The sequence below is a fragment of the Triturus cristatus genome, chromosome 6 (assembly GCF_964204655.1).
Source record: "Triturus cristatus chromosome 6, aTriCri1.1, whole genome shotgun sequence".
In the NCBI taxonomy this organism is placed as follows: Eukaryota; Metazoa; Chordata; class Amphibia; order Caudata; family Salamandridae; genus Triturus; species Triturus cristatus.
This window is the reverse complement of record NC_140589.1, coordinates 1,038,683,118-1,038,697,324: the sequence shown is the minus strand read 5'-3', so window position 1 is coordinate 1,038,697,324 and position 14,207 is coordinate 1,038,683,118. Positions and strand designations below refer to the sequence as shown.

At 44.7% G+C, this 14,207-nt stretch overlaps 1 protein-coding gene across 6 annotated transcripts in view; it reads left to right on the top strand.

The window, feature by feature from the left end:
* LAMA2 (laminin subunit alpha 2) overlaps positions 1-14,207 on the top strand; it is a 3,129,796-nt gene that overhangs the window by 890,416 nt on the left and 2,225,173 nt on the right. For all 6 annotated transcript variants that reach the window (XM_085611831.1, XM_085611827.1, XM_085611830.1 and 3 more), the window contains exon 8: positions 1,778-1,956. In XM_085611831.1, the coding sequence (XP_085467957.1) occupies positions 1,778-1,956 (179 nt within the window). The remainder of the gene's footprint in view (positions 1-1,777; positions 1,957-14,207) is intronic.

The window sequence follows — 14,207 nt, the reverse complement described above, 5'->3', positions numbered from 1 at the left end:
GCAGAAGAAAGAGACAGAGGCTCCAGGACTGGGCCCTGGGCTTTCAAAGCCGGCATCCAACCCTCCGCCTCGCTGGGGAAATGCCCAGTAGAATAAAATGCCTGTCTGGCCGTGCAACAACCCCTAACTCCTAAGCTTACTGTCCCATATAATGCACGGCGGGGCTGCATAGTTCACCATGGTTCACGATCTTTAGGCAGGGGGCTCAATTTGCAAGAGCTACCAAAATATCTATTGCCCAAAAAGCATGCGTAATTGGCGATAAATGACATGGTGTTTTTGTGTAGCGCTTTAATCCACACACTTGGGGGCATATCACCAAGGGCCGGCGATAATTATCGCTAAGCGCACTTAGTGCTAGGATAATTATCGCCGGCTATCGCTGCTTTCTATCGTGAAGATAGCATGCTATCAGCAACACTTATCTCCAAAGCGATAGAAATGCAAGCGTTAGCTGGAAAACAGTGTAATTATCGCTGGATTTCCAGCGATAATCACACCGTGACCGGCGATACCTTGCTGATAGGGCAGGGTGGTTTTAGCCATGTAATCCACCACCCATTGGATTACATGGCTAAATCAGAATTAAAGCAGGTGTAAGGAAAGTAGCGAAAACCATGGTTAGCGCTACTTTTCTTATCGCTATGCTTCTTAGCGATTCCCTTGATAATTGGAGAAATGTCGGTTAGCGACATTTCTCCAGTTATTTCGGGAAGGAATGCCCACTTTGCATCTCATTAGAAATGCAAAGCTGGGCGTTTAGTAAACAGGCGCTAAGGCATGAATTCACGCGTTAGCGTGTCCATGCTGATAGGGCGATAAAATTATCGCCGCTTTTCGTCCAAAAACGGACGCTAAAGCGACAATAATTTTATTGTCTCGCCTTGCTGATATGCCCCTAGCTTCGTTGACGTTCTGTGAGGGAAGCAAAGGGCATAAGAGGTAGACATTTACTCACAATATACAAAGTTCTGTTTTTCTGGAAATTAAATTGGCTTGTCTGTCTCCTCATATTTCAGAGCAATTAAACTGAAGCTTTCAGAAGGCATCCTTATCAGAAGGCAGTTCACCTTTAAACCAGTAGGGGCCACTAGGCAGGACTTTACCACTATTCTTTGGAATGGGGATATTTAATCTATCTAAAAACACATTTCCGGGCATTTCTTGCTATCCATGCTAACAACAAACAAATAAATAGTGATTGATAATGATAGAGACGACATTCTCTGGGAGAGAGTCAATGAAGTGTGAAAATAGGAATAATGTAAATCATCAATATTAGTAAGTGAGTATTTAGGCAGAATCGTTTTTTTTGACCTGGTTGCATTCTGTTTCACCAAAAGGCTTAAAATGCCTGAGGTTGGTAAAAATAAAAAATAAAGCTAGGAATCATTACTCACTCTTTATTAAGTGACAGTCGAGTTCAGCATCGCAACTTTATCAAATGCAGTTTTATAGTCAATAAAATGCACGGCTGTAGTCGCTTTCCAAAGAGAGAATTTCAGCATGTCAGCAAAAATAAACGCCAGCTTCCTTTTTTCAGAAAAAGGAAAAATAACGATTTTGCCAACGACTGACAAGCACTTTTTGAAAGAGGATGTTGTTATTTTTAGGAGCAGTGGAAGCTATATCACATGTAAGTATGGCACTTGCTTCAGTGTGGACGGCAACATGTCAGAGTGATAAAGGAACCTCGCAGCGCTGCCGTAAAAGAGTTGTATTTAATAAGTTGGTGGAATGGATGTGCGGCTTGTTAACACAACTTTCTCCTTTGCAGCATGCAATTGTCACGGGAAGGCTCAGGAATGCTATTATGACCAGAAAATATCCGACAGTAAACTGAGCCTGAACATCCATGGAAAGTACATTGGAGGCGGAGTGTGCATTAACTGTACAAGGAACACAGCAGGAGTGAACTGTGAGACTTGCATTGATGGCTACTTCCGGCCTAAAGGGGTAAAGTACACTTCTTGCATTACCTTCCATCCTGTCTTTCTGGCTCCCCTTGAAGCCTGTCTCCCAGGAAGTGTACTTAAGTTAACTTAGACATGAAAAGTGTGATCACCCGCTTATGCTTTTCCAAATAATCTTCCGTGCACGGGCACTTTACTATACTGAGTAACCCTGGGCGGCCAACTACGTTACGCTCGCGAAGTTTGCGTAGTTTGTGCTACTTCACACTATGCGAATTGCACGTAGCACAGTGCAAAATTGCGTAGCGTAGTTGGTATTTTTTGCTCGCTCGCGGTCCTCAACGTCAAGTTGGCGACCGCGAGCGAGCAAAATGACATCCCGGCGAGACTTTTTTATCGTTCGCGATTAGCAACATCAAGTTGCCTATCGCGAGCGTGAAAAATAAACCTCCCGGCGAGATTCTCAACGAGAGGAGGTCAGGTTTCTCATTGCAAGTGGTCGCGCATGCTCGCAACCACTCGCGATGAGAACTGGGCAAGATGCCGTTTGCAATGATTGCACAGTGCAGACAAGCATCCGGCACTGTGCAATCATCGCGAACAGCGTACTATGCAGTTCGCATAGCACATACGTGTATCTGGCGTAGTGCGAAGTGCACTTCGCGTAGCGCTACTACGCAAACTATGCCCAGGGTTAATACTGAGTCCAGTCCTCAGGCCTGAGCAAAAGGATGTGTCACATACTTCATGTAAATTAGGTAGCTATGATGATGGAACGAGCACTGCATATGTGAGACAGATTTCAACGTGTGATAGAAAAGGTCATGAACCGTAGTTCTGTTTGCAATTAATTGCAGGCATATGTTGTATTATGTTACTCCCCTGTCCAATGATGGTGGAAAGAGGAATGGAAAAGAGAAAGCAGCACAGGCTAAAGTAGAAGAAAAGGCAGAGGATATGGGAGGGCCCTCCTAGATTGGGTGTTCATCCCAAGATGCTAAAATCTTATTGAATTGAGAAATTGTGCATTGTGAGAAGCCAGCCTTAGGCCTCCAGTAATGAGGTACAGAGGGAGTGAGCAAAAAGTCAGTTGGCAGAAGTGTCAAGTGGGGGTGATAATGATAGGAATCACAGGCTAACAGTTAGAAATAGTGTCAAGCTTTTTGAAGGATGCCAGAGAAAGCCAGGCTGAACCCTTGGAGAGTGGAAACTGCACATTTCTGCTCTCTCAACAATCTATATATTCAGACCTCTTATGGTGCCTCTCCCTAACATATTTACCGGCTGGCCCACACCTGAAGATGCTGCCGGCTGGAGGGGAGAGCTGGGGCTCCTTTTTTCCCTAGGTGCTTGGGGCTCCCAGAAGACAGACCATCAATGCTTGAGGTGGAGCCCTCCACAAAGTGCTGCAGACCTGGTCCTAGCACGCACTTAGCATAGTGCAGTCTGGAATGAGTTGTGCTTTTAACATTCAAGACGTCAAATTAGGTTGCCTAGTTGGCAGCCTTGGTGAGGGTCTGTGCCTGATGAGTACTTTAGCTTGCATTTGGCAATTGTTGAGAACATCTGGAGGATGCATTCTTGAGAACCCAGGCCTTTTGGTCCAAGGTTTCTAGGACAACCAAAATAAGACAGATGTGCATGACTTGGGCCTTTTGCCTGCAGGCAGCATGTCCAAGTCTGGGAGAGTCTAGCTTTACAAAAGAACACACTGCAACACAGAATAATTCATTGGCTTTTGATTGTATAGGTTAAGGTTATCCAAACTGATATTTACAAGACGTTTTTGAATGTTGCCTTTTCATGGTGTTACCTGTCAGCCTGGGTGGAATTTCGCAGAGTTCCCCGGAACAAAAAAACTCTGCCAAGCTAAGTGGAGTTCCACGAGCGCCGTAGTTGTAACCACATGCCATTCGCTCTGTTTTTCAGTGCTGTGTGTTTGTCCCACATTATAAAATCAGCGCAAACAGCATGTCACGCAGTGCAAGAGGGCCCTGCTTCTTTCTGCCACTCAAGTAGAAGTTCTACTTGAGCGGCAGCTTCCTCAATGCAAACAGAAGGTTTCTCAATGTGAGCAGTAGCGACCATCTTGCCTGGGAAGTGGTCTAGTGTTGGATTTTCCTCGCTTGCGCTCACCAACTTACCATTGGCGAGTGAAGAGAAACCTCTGCTCCACTAGATGGAGTGGAGTTAATTGGAACTCCGCGGAGAGCAGAGTGCAAAAAACTCCTCAAACTCTACGAACAGAGCAGAGATCACTGCCCAGGCTTAGTTGCCAGTCTAATTTTGTTTGTTCAGTGTGCTGCTCTCTTCTGATGACTCACAGAAACGTCTTCATCCATAGTCTTGTAAGAGGCACATGTTGGCCATGCCCAGCACACACCCTAACACATATAATTACAACACGGTGTACCTGGTGCCTCAAGCTCACCTCCTCTTTCACATAGAGCCACACTCATTTGTTGCCAATGTATCCCTTTTTCTCTGCTTACATGTGCTTGTTGGTTGAGAATTCATAATGAACTGCATTCAGTGGCCTGTGTCTTGACCATGGGACTCTGGCTCCAGGGTGTCTCCATTGCTGTTTAGAAGGAGCATTCTCTTTTCTTTACAGAATGATAAAACATTACATTAATTCTTCAGTGAATCCTGTATTATTTCTTCAGGATAAACACATTTTGCCTGGACTGGTTGCATCAATTATACACTGGTTTATTAATCATAAATGTTATAAAACACTTGATTACCCCAGAAAGGGGTGTCCTGGTCCTAAAGCAACATCACATCAAACCTTAACAGGCAGTAGTAATAGGCACGTTTTTTTTCCACTCGAACATTAACAGGCAAGATGCTCTAAGCAAAGGAGGAACCCTGCATGTATTTCTACAACCTGGGGCAGAAAACCAGATGAAGATAACTAGAATGTAAACTGATAGAAGGAAGATAAAGTGAGAAAATGACATCTAACTACGCATAGGAAGTTTATATCTTGCTTTATGATATTGGCATAATAATGCTTTGACACTACTGCCCTAAGAAATTGGCAGTCAGTGCAACTGGATTAGGTGGGATATGTGAGAACATTTATTAAAACCCTAAGTCACATGGCAAGGCATGTCTACAAGTAAAGTGTTACAATAATCAATTCTCGGTGTTATGAGACCACTCATCAGTAATTTCCTGGCCACATTGGCTAAATATGGCAAGATCTTCATGATAATGTTCAGCAGAAGAAAATTAATAAAAAATCTTTTTTGTTATGAACTTCAAACACATTTTTTTAAATAAAAAATTATAGCCAGGTTCACTCATAGGGCACAGTAGTAGGAAGAGAGCATAACAAATCTGACCCTAGACTTGAGACCACTGAGAGGTTGGTAACCAATGGCCACAACATACGTCGTATCCGTATTCGGAATTAGAAAGTTTGCTCTCATCCAAGTTGCAGCTTCACTGGAGCATGTCTTAAATTGTTTTTCGGACGACCCTGCATCTTTATCCAATTTAAGGATGATTTGAGTGTCACCGGCAAATGCCAAAAACTTGAGCCCAAAGGAGTCAATATGTTCCGCCAAAGGAGAGAGCTAGAGGTTGAATAACATAATGCTTTGGGCAGAGCTCGCCATCTCTCCTGTCTTGATAGATTTGAAAGGACGTCGGAAGTTAGCAAGAGATACCACCTCGGCTCATGATTCGAAAGACTCAAATGAAGAACATTTGCTTATTTTAAAAGTACACCTCCTAGAAGCTGGGACAATCCCAGAAGTTAGCGATTAATTGCAAACAGTAGTTAGTAATGATGCTACCAACTAACAAATCTTTTTAGATGTCATAATGGGCATGCATCTAATGGGGAGCCTGAGGTAATATGTCAGCTTATAGGAACCCTGTGCTAGAGCTGCACGTGTGAAATCTCTCCAAATAGGAGCCAAAGGAGTCATGGTGGAACAAGAAACAGATGTAATAATGGAACTAATAAACCTAATAATCTTCTCTTCACAAAAATCAACCGTTTTAGACAGAGTTATTGGCTAGGCAAATCTAGACCAGAATCCACACTAGGTGAAGCCCGGCTATGACAGTGCGTAAATAAAAACCTTTTGTAAGATTGTTAGAAAACAGATTATGTTCATACACTGTAGGTAAAATTGAGCAGTGCATTCTTCGTCTTCGGTTACTAAAATAAAATTGAGTCACTATAAAGTAAATCCATGATCAATATACGTTTCTTGCTTGACTGATTTTGAGAATGCCCTCAGCTTGGTAGTGCCCTACCTCGTAATTACATTTGTCAAGTCAACGTACTGGTGCAATATGGTTCCCCAGCCCTGTGGTATGTTCATTAAAGTTTCTTATGTTAGGCTAGGAGATGGTAGTAAATTGTTTTGCATTAAATATCATATGTTGAACTTGCCAAATACTCCTTCATTACCTTCAGACTCTGATTTCCGCTATTTAGATTTACAACATTCTGTTACCTATAATAATCTTTATTCGGCATATAAAATATGACCATAAAAGAGACATCTTAAGGTGCATAAAATCAAATACAAGCATTATTTTTAAAAACAGTCGAGGGAGCATTAAAACAGCACAAGGTCCATACAATGTTGTTATCCCTCTTGGTCTCTTAAATTCATGATACAGCCAACAACCTTTGCTTCAGATTAAAAAAGAGCTATAAGCGGTAAAATCATCAGTTGGCTAGTAAAAAACTGAAACTAGACTTGAAGAGTACCCCACAATTCAAACCTTTTATGGCCACCTCACACAGTACAATTAACAGGAGCTCTTGCGGCCTTTAGGCACCCGGGAGGTTTCTAACTTTAAAGCAGTCCTTAAAAAGTTAGAGACACAGAAAAGTGTAAAAACATCCGATGACAATTGTAAAAACAGTACCGCAACGCGAGCCTGCTTAAATATCAGTTTCCTTAAAAGCTCCTTAAGAAACACACTTCTCGGGTGTGATAGTGCGGACAGAGGAGGACAAAGTGTAAGGTATCCTGTGGAGACCTATTGTCACAGTCACAGGGTCCTGTTTGTGCTATGTGTACCATAAAACCAGAGGGTACAGCCAATAGGTGATGAAAATAAATTCAGCCTAAAACATGTAATTAAAAATCTGTCATGTGCACTAGTTATAAGGGATAGGTAAGGATCAATGCCCGGTGTTGACATTACTAAAATGTGTTCTCTAACTGTCGGTTTTTTAAACTCCCTTTCCTCCCATTTTGCAGTGACGTATTTAAAAAACAGATCTTTGAGAAATGCTTTTTCCTGTGATCCCACCTTATCAAGATTAGTGAACAGATCTACTCATCCTAATGTAGTGAGGGTGTCCTTTTACATATTTCAGCCAAGGGATTTTTAACGTGTGATCCAGAGAGAGACAGTCTTGGATTACCAGCCTATCAAAGCCTGACTCCTCGTTGGACCAGATCTTCACCCAACACAGTAGGGGTTGCACAGCCACCATATCTGAGATGTACTTGAACCCCAATTCCTCATGGCCAATGTTTGCAGGGGTGCAATGAGAGACTTTCAGCAAGTGCCTGAAATATCTGTTTTCTTCAATTTGTAATTTGTTAGCCACCCTAAATCCCCATCCCTCCCTACCATATAAACTTTGGCACGGCAGAAGTAGTTATATAACTTTAAAATTGTCCCAGGTGACCAGTTGCCTAGTCTATGAGCACAATTTGCAATTGCTACCGGTAGACCTTGTCAGACCAATGCACTTCTCCTCTAGTAGATATTTAAATGTTAGTTTTTAATCGAATAAAATGCCTAAATATGAAAAGGCCGGTAATTTTCCTAGAGTATGTGTGCCTACTGTGTAGGTGTTAGACTTCCTGTACTTCTTCCCAGTTTCCATTATATAAGATTTTGTTAAGTTAGGGGACAAGTCCATCTTATTCATGAATGCCACAAACCCTTCTAGAAAAGGCTGCAGGCTCTTTGGAGTACATGCAAAGAGTACAGTGTCGTCCGTGTAAAGCAGAACAGGGATCGATCTTGAGCCTATCTTTGAGGCATCTACTTGTAATGCAGTTAGGGTAGAATCAAGACCATTCATATATAATGTAAAATAGAACGGTGCTAGAATATAAGCCTGTCTTACCCCACTAGAGCAGTTAAAATGGTCCGTTATCTTCCCCCCTGTGTGTTTCAAACTACGGCAGTGGTGTTCGAATGTAGGATCATTAGGGTGTTAGTTATTGCTGGATCCACCCGAGGCTCTCCCATAAGATTCCAGAGTTTGCAGCGATTCACTGGCTCGAAAGCCGCAGTGTGGTCCATGAAAGCTAGATAGAGCGACCCTGGTTTGGCTATTGTGTACTTGGCAGAAACAAGATAAAGATTGAGGCATTGATCAACTGTGGATTTGCCGGCTCGGAACCCATATTGCTCATTCGTTATTATTTGATTGGCGTCTGCCCAATCCACTAACCTGTTTAGTACCACCCGCCCAAGAACCTTCGCTGTTACGTCAATAAGAGATATCGGGCGATAGCAATGTGGGCTCATTGTCGGGACAATGGTGGCAGTAGATCATGATGAAGGCAATACTGTTGCTACTGCAGCATTTAAAACCCTCATTAGGAGCGGCACCCATAAATCTGTGTTACTTCGGAAGAGGTCTGGTGGGATCGCATCTGGTCCCGGTGCCTTGTTCCGCGAGAGACCCTTGAAACCAAATCTCACCTCATCCAAAGTAAAGGTAATGGGATCCGTTCTCTGAACAGGAATCAGTGCTTGTAATTCCTCCTCTCTGTGGTACAGTCCCTCGAAATGAGCCTGCCATTGCTCCGGTAAAATGTTGTGGCTTACCAGTGGGTTGTTCGAATCTTTAAAATATGGGTTGTTAATGACCCTCCAGAAACGAGTAGAGTCCTTTAGCTCAGAACCCTCTGTTAGCTCCTCCCAAGCCTTTTGTTGCAATTGGCGCTTCCGCCCCCTGACTGCTTACTTATACATTTTACAACAGACCGCCACCCGACCCGTGTCTCTCGGTGACTGTTTAAGAGCCGTCTTAAGAGCTCTAGGGGCCTGAGAACATTGCCCGTCAAACCATCTTGGGGCGTCCGTGCTGGGGGAGTGTGCCGGCGCTGGTAATAAACCATCCACTAGTTGCGCGATAGCGGTAAATGCCTGAACTAGTTCAATCCCCTGTACTTCTGAATTTAAACATTTCAGGACCTCCTGCTTGCCTGTGTTAAAAAGTGACTTATTAAAACCAACAGTGTCAACCTGCGCCCAACGTAGCCACCTGCCTTGGTCAGTTGTGGAGATCTTTCCCCCAGTTAATCTATGCGAAACTGGATGATACCAAGGGGCAGCAATTGACATAGTCAGTGTTGGAGAAGTTGACCTGGCAAAAGCCATCCACTATTTGAAGTGAGCACCTTGTACCAGTCCAAATAACCCTTATGGTGATTAGGTCAAAGTTAACCCTTATTGAAAGCTATCCTAGTGGTAGTTATGGAGAGCAGCCTTCAGGCTAAGTCTTGAAGGAATGTTAAGCACCTTGTTTTACCAGAATATAACCTTATAGTATTGGTTAAATGAAAGGGAAACCACACAGTAGTTTTAAAAATGTGTATTTATTATCTATAACACTCTCTAGTAACCTCTACATGAGGATAGAACACAAATTAAATAACACAGTTGCAAAGAATCAAACGTAATTAGCACAATACACAGTGGGCTCCATGGGGAGACCGAACCACATACTAAATAATTGGTATAAGAACCACGGCTCGAGACTAGACTTAGTCTAGAAGGTGTAGAATTGCTGGGACCTCAAGGAACCACCCAAGGTGAGTGAATCAGGAACCCATGGAGGACGGGTGCAGAGTGAGAACACGACCGCATGCTCTGTACAATTCAATGGGAAAGTCACGGTTGGAAAATTAGAGATTAAGGACCCTTCCCAGCAGATTACAAAGACGACTCTTGGAACTTAATAATTTGAAGAGCCACCCCACCCATGGATACCTTTGCACCAAAGTTACCTATCACAGAGGAGCCAGGTGCATAGGTACGAAGTGGCATCGGAACCCCTTGTCGTTTTCTATGGATGTTGACAAAGTAATGCTGCTGCTGGAAGTATGAAAAGTTTCCGGTGGAATCCAAACATGGAATCTAGATGAGTAGAACCTGAAAGCAGAGGGGACAGAGTCTGGGTCACTTTGGAGAGACCAGGGGCTCAGTAGACGAATGCCCACGGATGTCTGGTACTTCAGGTGTGTTGACGGTGATCTTGACTCTTAAGCTGCGAGGACCCAGAGACGTCTAGGATTACCAGGAGCTGGAGGCGAGCTGTCCCACGGAGGATGTCAAGTGCTGAGGGGTCAGTGTCCGGCGGGAGCACCAACAAGCCTTGGCAGAGGCAAACAACGTAGATGGTCAAAACGGTGTCGATCTGGCCCAGCAAGGACCAGCAGACTCACCACAGCAAGGGGAGTCAGGGCAGGCCTGGAGCAATCAGGGGAGCCCAAATAAGCAATGTTGACACTCAAGTGGACTCACAGGCCGAAGGCACAGGAGTCGCGAGGGGACCTCATGCGGTGTCACAGGATACCAGCTAGCAAGGCACAGAGTGTGAAGACGCCAGAGTCCTTCTCAGAAAAGATGCGCTGGGGTCAGTGCTACAAATGGCCCAATGCACGTAATTGCTGCATGACAACAAACATGTGGAGCTGCAAATAAACGCAGTGCACAGGGTGTATGGTCCTCACGAGAGATATCTGCCTCGAACTCAGTGAGAGGGCAGATATCCCTCGGAGACCTTCAAAAACCCACCTCCTGTGTTGCTGGAGACTTCATAGTCCACAGGAGCTCTGGAGCAGCAAACCGGTCAGATTCATTACGGTGCCTGCTGCCTGCTGTTTGAGGGGTTCAAGAGAGGGGTAGGTTTGCTACTCCTGGCTCAGATCTGCCCTAGAAGTTCCCCCTGTCCCCAAAAACTCTACCTGATCAGGTTCAAGATCATATAAAATCAATACATGATAAGCTTCCTCCAGCTTTATAGGTCAGGGTACAGCTGTATCCGAGTGAGTAGCAATCAGGTCCAATGTGTGGGTTAGACTATAAGTATTTTGGAGGACACTCAAATCCCGCCCTTCCTGAGTGTGTTCCATATGCTCTTAATGTACAGGTTGAACAGTCACGATGAGTCATCCTCAAATTGGGGCACAGGTGGCAATTAAAGTCTCCAACTAAAATGAGTGGAGACTGTGACAGACCTTCACCTTGTAATTGCTCCAGCCATCTAATTAGTTCATCAAGGCTGGCTGAGCTCTGTGAGTGTGACTTTGCATTATAAAAGTTAATTAGAACTAACTGGTAGGTGTTGCTTAGGAGTGTAAGTCCTTGTGCGACATCCGGATCCCACAACATAGTCTTCCACCTCCTGTGAATCCTAAAATGTATAAACATAATTAGCCCCCATCCCCCCCCCCCCTTGCTCTCCCTGCACTGGACCTTAAGGCTGGGCAGAAAAAAGTTCTATAACCTTCTAAGAAGAAGTTATTAGCTAGCTCTCACGTTTCCTGGATGCATAATATAGTGGAGCCACTGCTCATCCAGACACTTACTGGCTAAACCTTCTAAGAAGAAGTTATTAGCTAGCTCTCACGTTTCCTGGATGCATAATATAGTGGAGCCACTGCTCATCCAGACACTTACTGGCTAAACCTGCCACATTCCACGAGACAATTGTTAAATTGCCCACAATACGCCCGACCTGGGAGCAGAAAGGGGTGGTAGTAGCCCTATCTGCACTGACCAGTCCCATCTGACTTTGATCCCTGAGCTCAATCGACATTTCTGTTACTACCCCATAGTTGGGCTCCACCATCACACTTGATTCATTGGAGGGTTCAACACAGTTCTACCCCTACCCTCCTCTTCTTGTAGTCAATCTATATTATTCAGATCCCTCAACAGTGCAAATGCATTTCTTAATGTCAGGGGTCCCCCACCCAGAGTAGAACCCTCTTCATGCACAACAAAACGTTTGGACGGTTTAAAACTAGATTGAGGCCTGTAAAAGAAACCCTGGGGTAAAGGTTTAATCCCTTATTCTGCTGAAAATGATTGCAAGGAGGGTAATAGGATCTTGTGGACCAATTCAGGGTACCTAAACTTGATAATCACAATGTCTGCTGGGAATCTTTTCTTGGTCCTTCCAATCCATTCTACCCTCTTGGCCATCAGGATCTGCCTATGCTCAGCAATAATTAACCCAGCATGTTTACATATCCAGTGGGTTACTTTATTTAATAAGTGGATGGTGGACTCATCCTGTGCACTGTCTAGTCCTAGAACTCCTGCCAGGACCACTGTTTAAGGACAACTTGCTGGTGGAAGGTCTATGACTGGCAGATTTCAGGTATTCGGGGCAAACTGGGTAGCCCCGCTAACTAACCGACAATGTAGTTGTTGTCCCCCTTGGAGATCCCTTTGATTCAGCTCGCTGTATGGGGGCCACCGGATCAGACATAGTTGGACCCCCAGATCATGGCCTGTGTCCCTAACTCTGTTACACCTGGAATTACTAGAGGGATCTGGATCTCGGTGTGTGTCACTACAGGGTAAGTAACAGGGGGAGTTACTAGTTGGTCATCTTTATTAATGGTGGCTAAGCTCTGCTTGGATTGGCAAAAAGGAGACAATACTTTGTCAATTATAGCAAGCGTTTTCCTTGTGTCGTCGAAAACTTTCGAGAATTCATTTAAAAAGTAATTCCATAGACCAGTCACTGTTTCCACAATTGTTTGTTTCAGGGGCCCCCACAAGTCTTCGAAATACTCGGTGACCTTAATATCTGAGCCTGCTTTACCTCCCCCTGACTGCGTGGGAATTATTTTCTTATTCACTTTTCGTTGTTTTTTCGAGGCGGGAGGGTCACCTAAATCTGCACGGTGAGTAGTAATCGACATGGCCCTATTCCGTGTGATCTGGCCCGCCGCGTTGTTATTTATGCTGGTGTCCGGGTTAAAACCCCCTGCATCCTCCGCTTCCTCTTCTTGGCTTTGACCTAGGGCACCCTCTGCTGACTTTTTTGCCACCTGGGCCACGCATTCCTCCAAGACCGGTACAGCTGTCCCTGCCCTTTCCAGGCAGAGCCACCTCTTTGCCTTGTCTATTTCTTTAGTGATTACCCCCACCGCTTTTACCAAAAATGAATCCATGGTTCTCTTGCTTAAGTCCTGTGGGGAACACGTGGGGGCGCCTTTCCTCTTCCCCATGGTGTTCTTAGTCAGTCAACCTGATAAACACAGGCAAAAGCGCTTAGGGGGTCTCAAGGGGGAGGGAGGCGTAAGAAAAAGTACTTACACGGGCTGAGTCTATGATCACTGTCCTGCCGTCAGCCAGCGACACCCCCGGGCCCCTTCCTTGCCTTCCTAGCACCTTTCCAATGTATGACAAAGTCACGCCACTCCAGCTGCTAATTGGAGTTATTATGCCGCCAGCCTAGGGCCAAGAGGTTGAGCCCGGCCTGGCCTTGGCTGGCTGCGTATGAGCAAAGACAGGCTCACCCTTGGCCCGGGATTGGACCTGGCGCGGCCCGGGCACGCCCACGTGCGTCCCACACTGCGGGAGCCTGAAGCAGACTTTAAGCGCCTCCTGGCACACAAGATTACCGTTGGCGGCACTCACCTGCTGCATTGCCTGTTGGGAGCTGTAGTGCCCCAGGGTAAAGTGATGCGTGCAGTTGATGGGCTTCAGTTACTTTTTAAGTTGTCTTGTTTTCTGGCACAATTACTGAAACGTTCTCAAACGTTTCACAGCTCAGTCCTTCTAGGAAAGGCACGCACAGTTAGACTAACGCTCATATTGAAAAATTGCACCCTCGGATACATTTCATAAATGTCAAACCTGACAATATTTATCAGGCGGAAAACGACTGGTAGATGCTGGCACGTGTGAATTTTGGTGTGGCAAGTACCAAAATCTGCATCCACATGTTGTTCCCTATAATAAGGGGATAACCCATAATTTGGTGGTATTGAGCGTAGTTGATAACATCTGACTAAGCACTTTGGATTTTATTGGGTGCAATAAATATCACACCAATTACCAGCACACTCATAATGAGGGCCTAAGTAGAAAGAGAGGGCCTATAGCGTACAGCTCAAGGGATATTTCAACATGGATATGCAGGAGTGTATCTGTTTATATTCTCGAAGAATGTTTATTTATTGATGATAGTACCTCAACGGATCATAGTCCATGGCCAGGAACGACTTCAGTAGACAGTAGGTAACCCACAGGCCTCTAAATCAT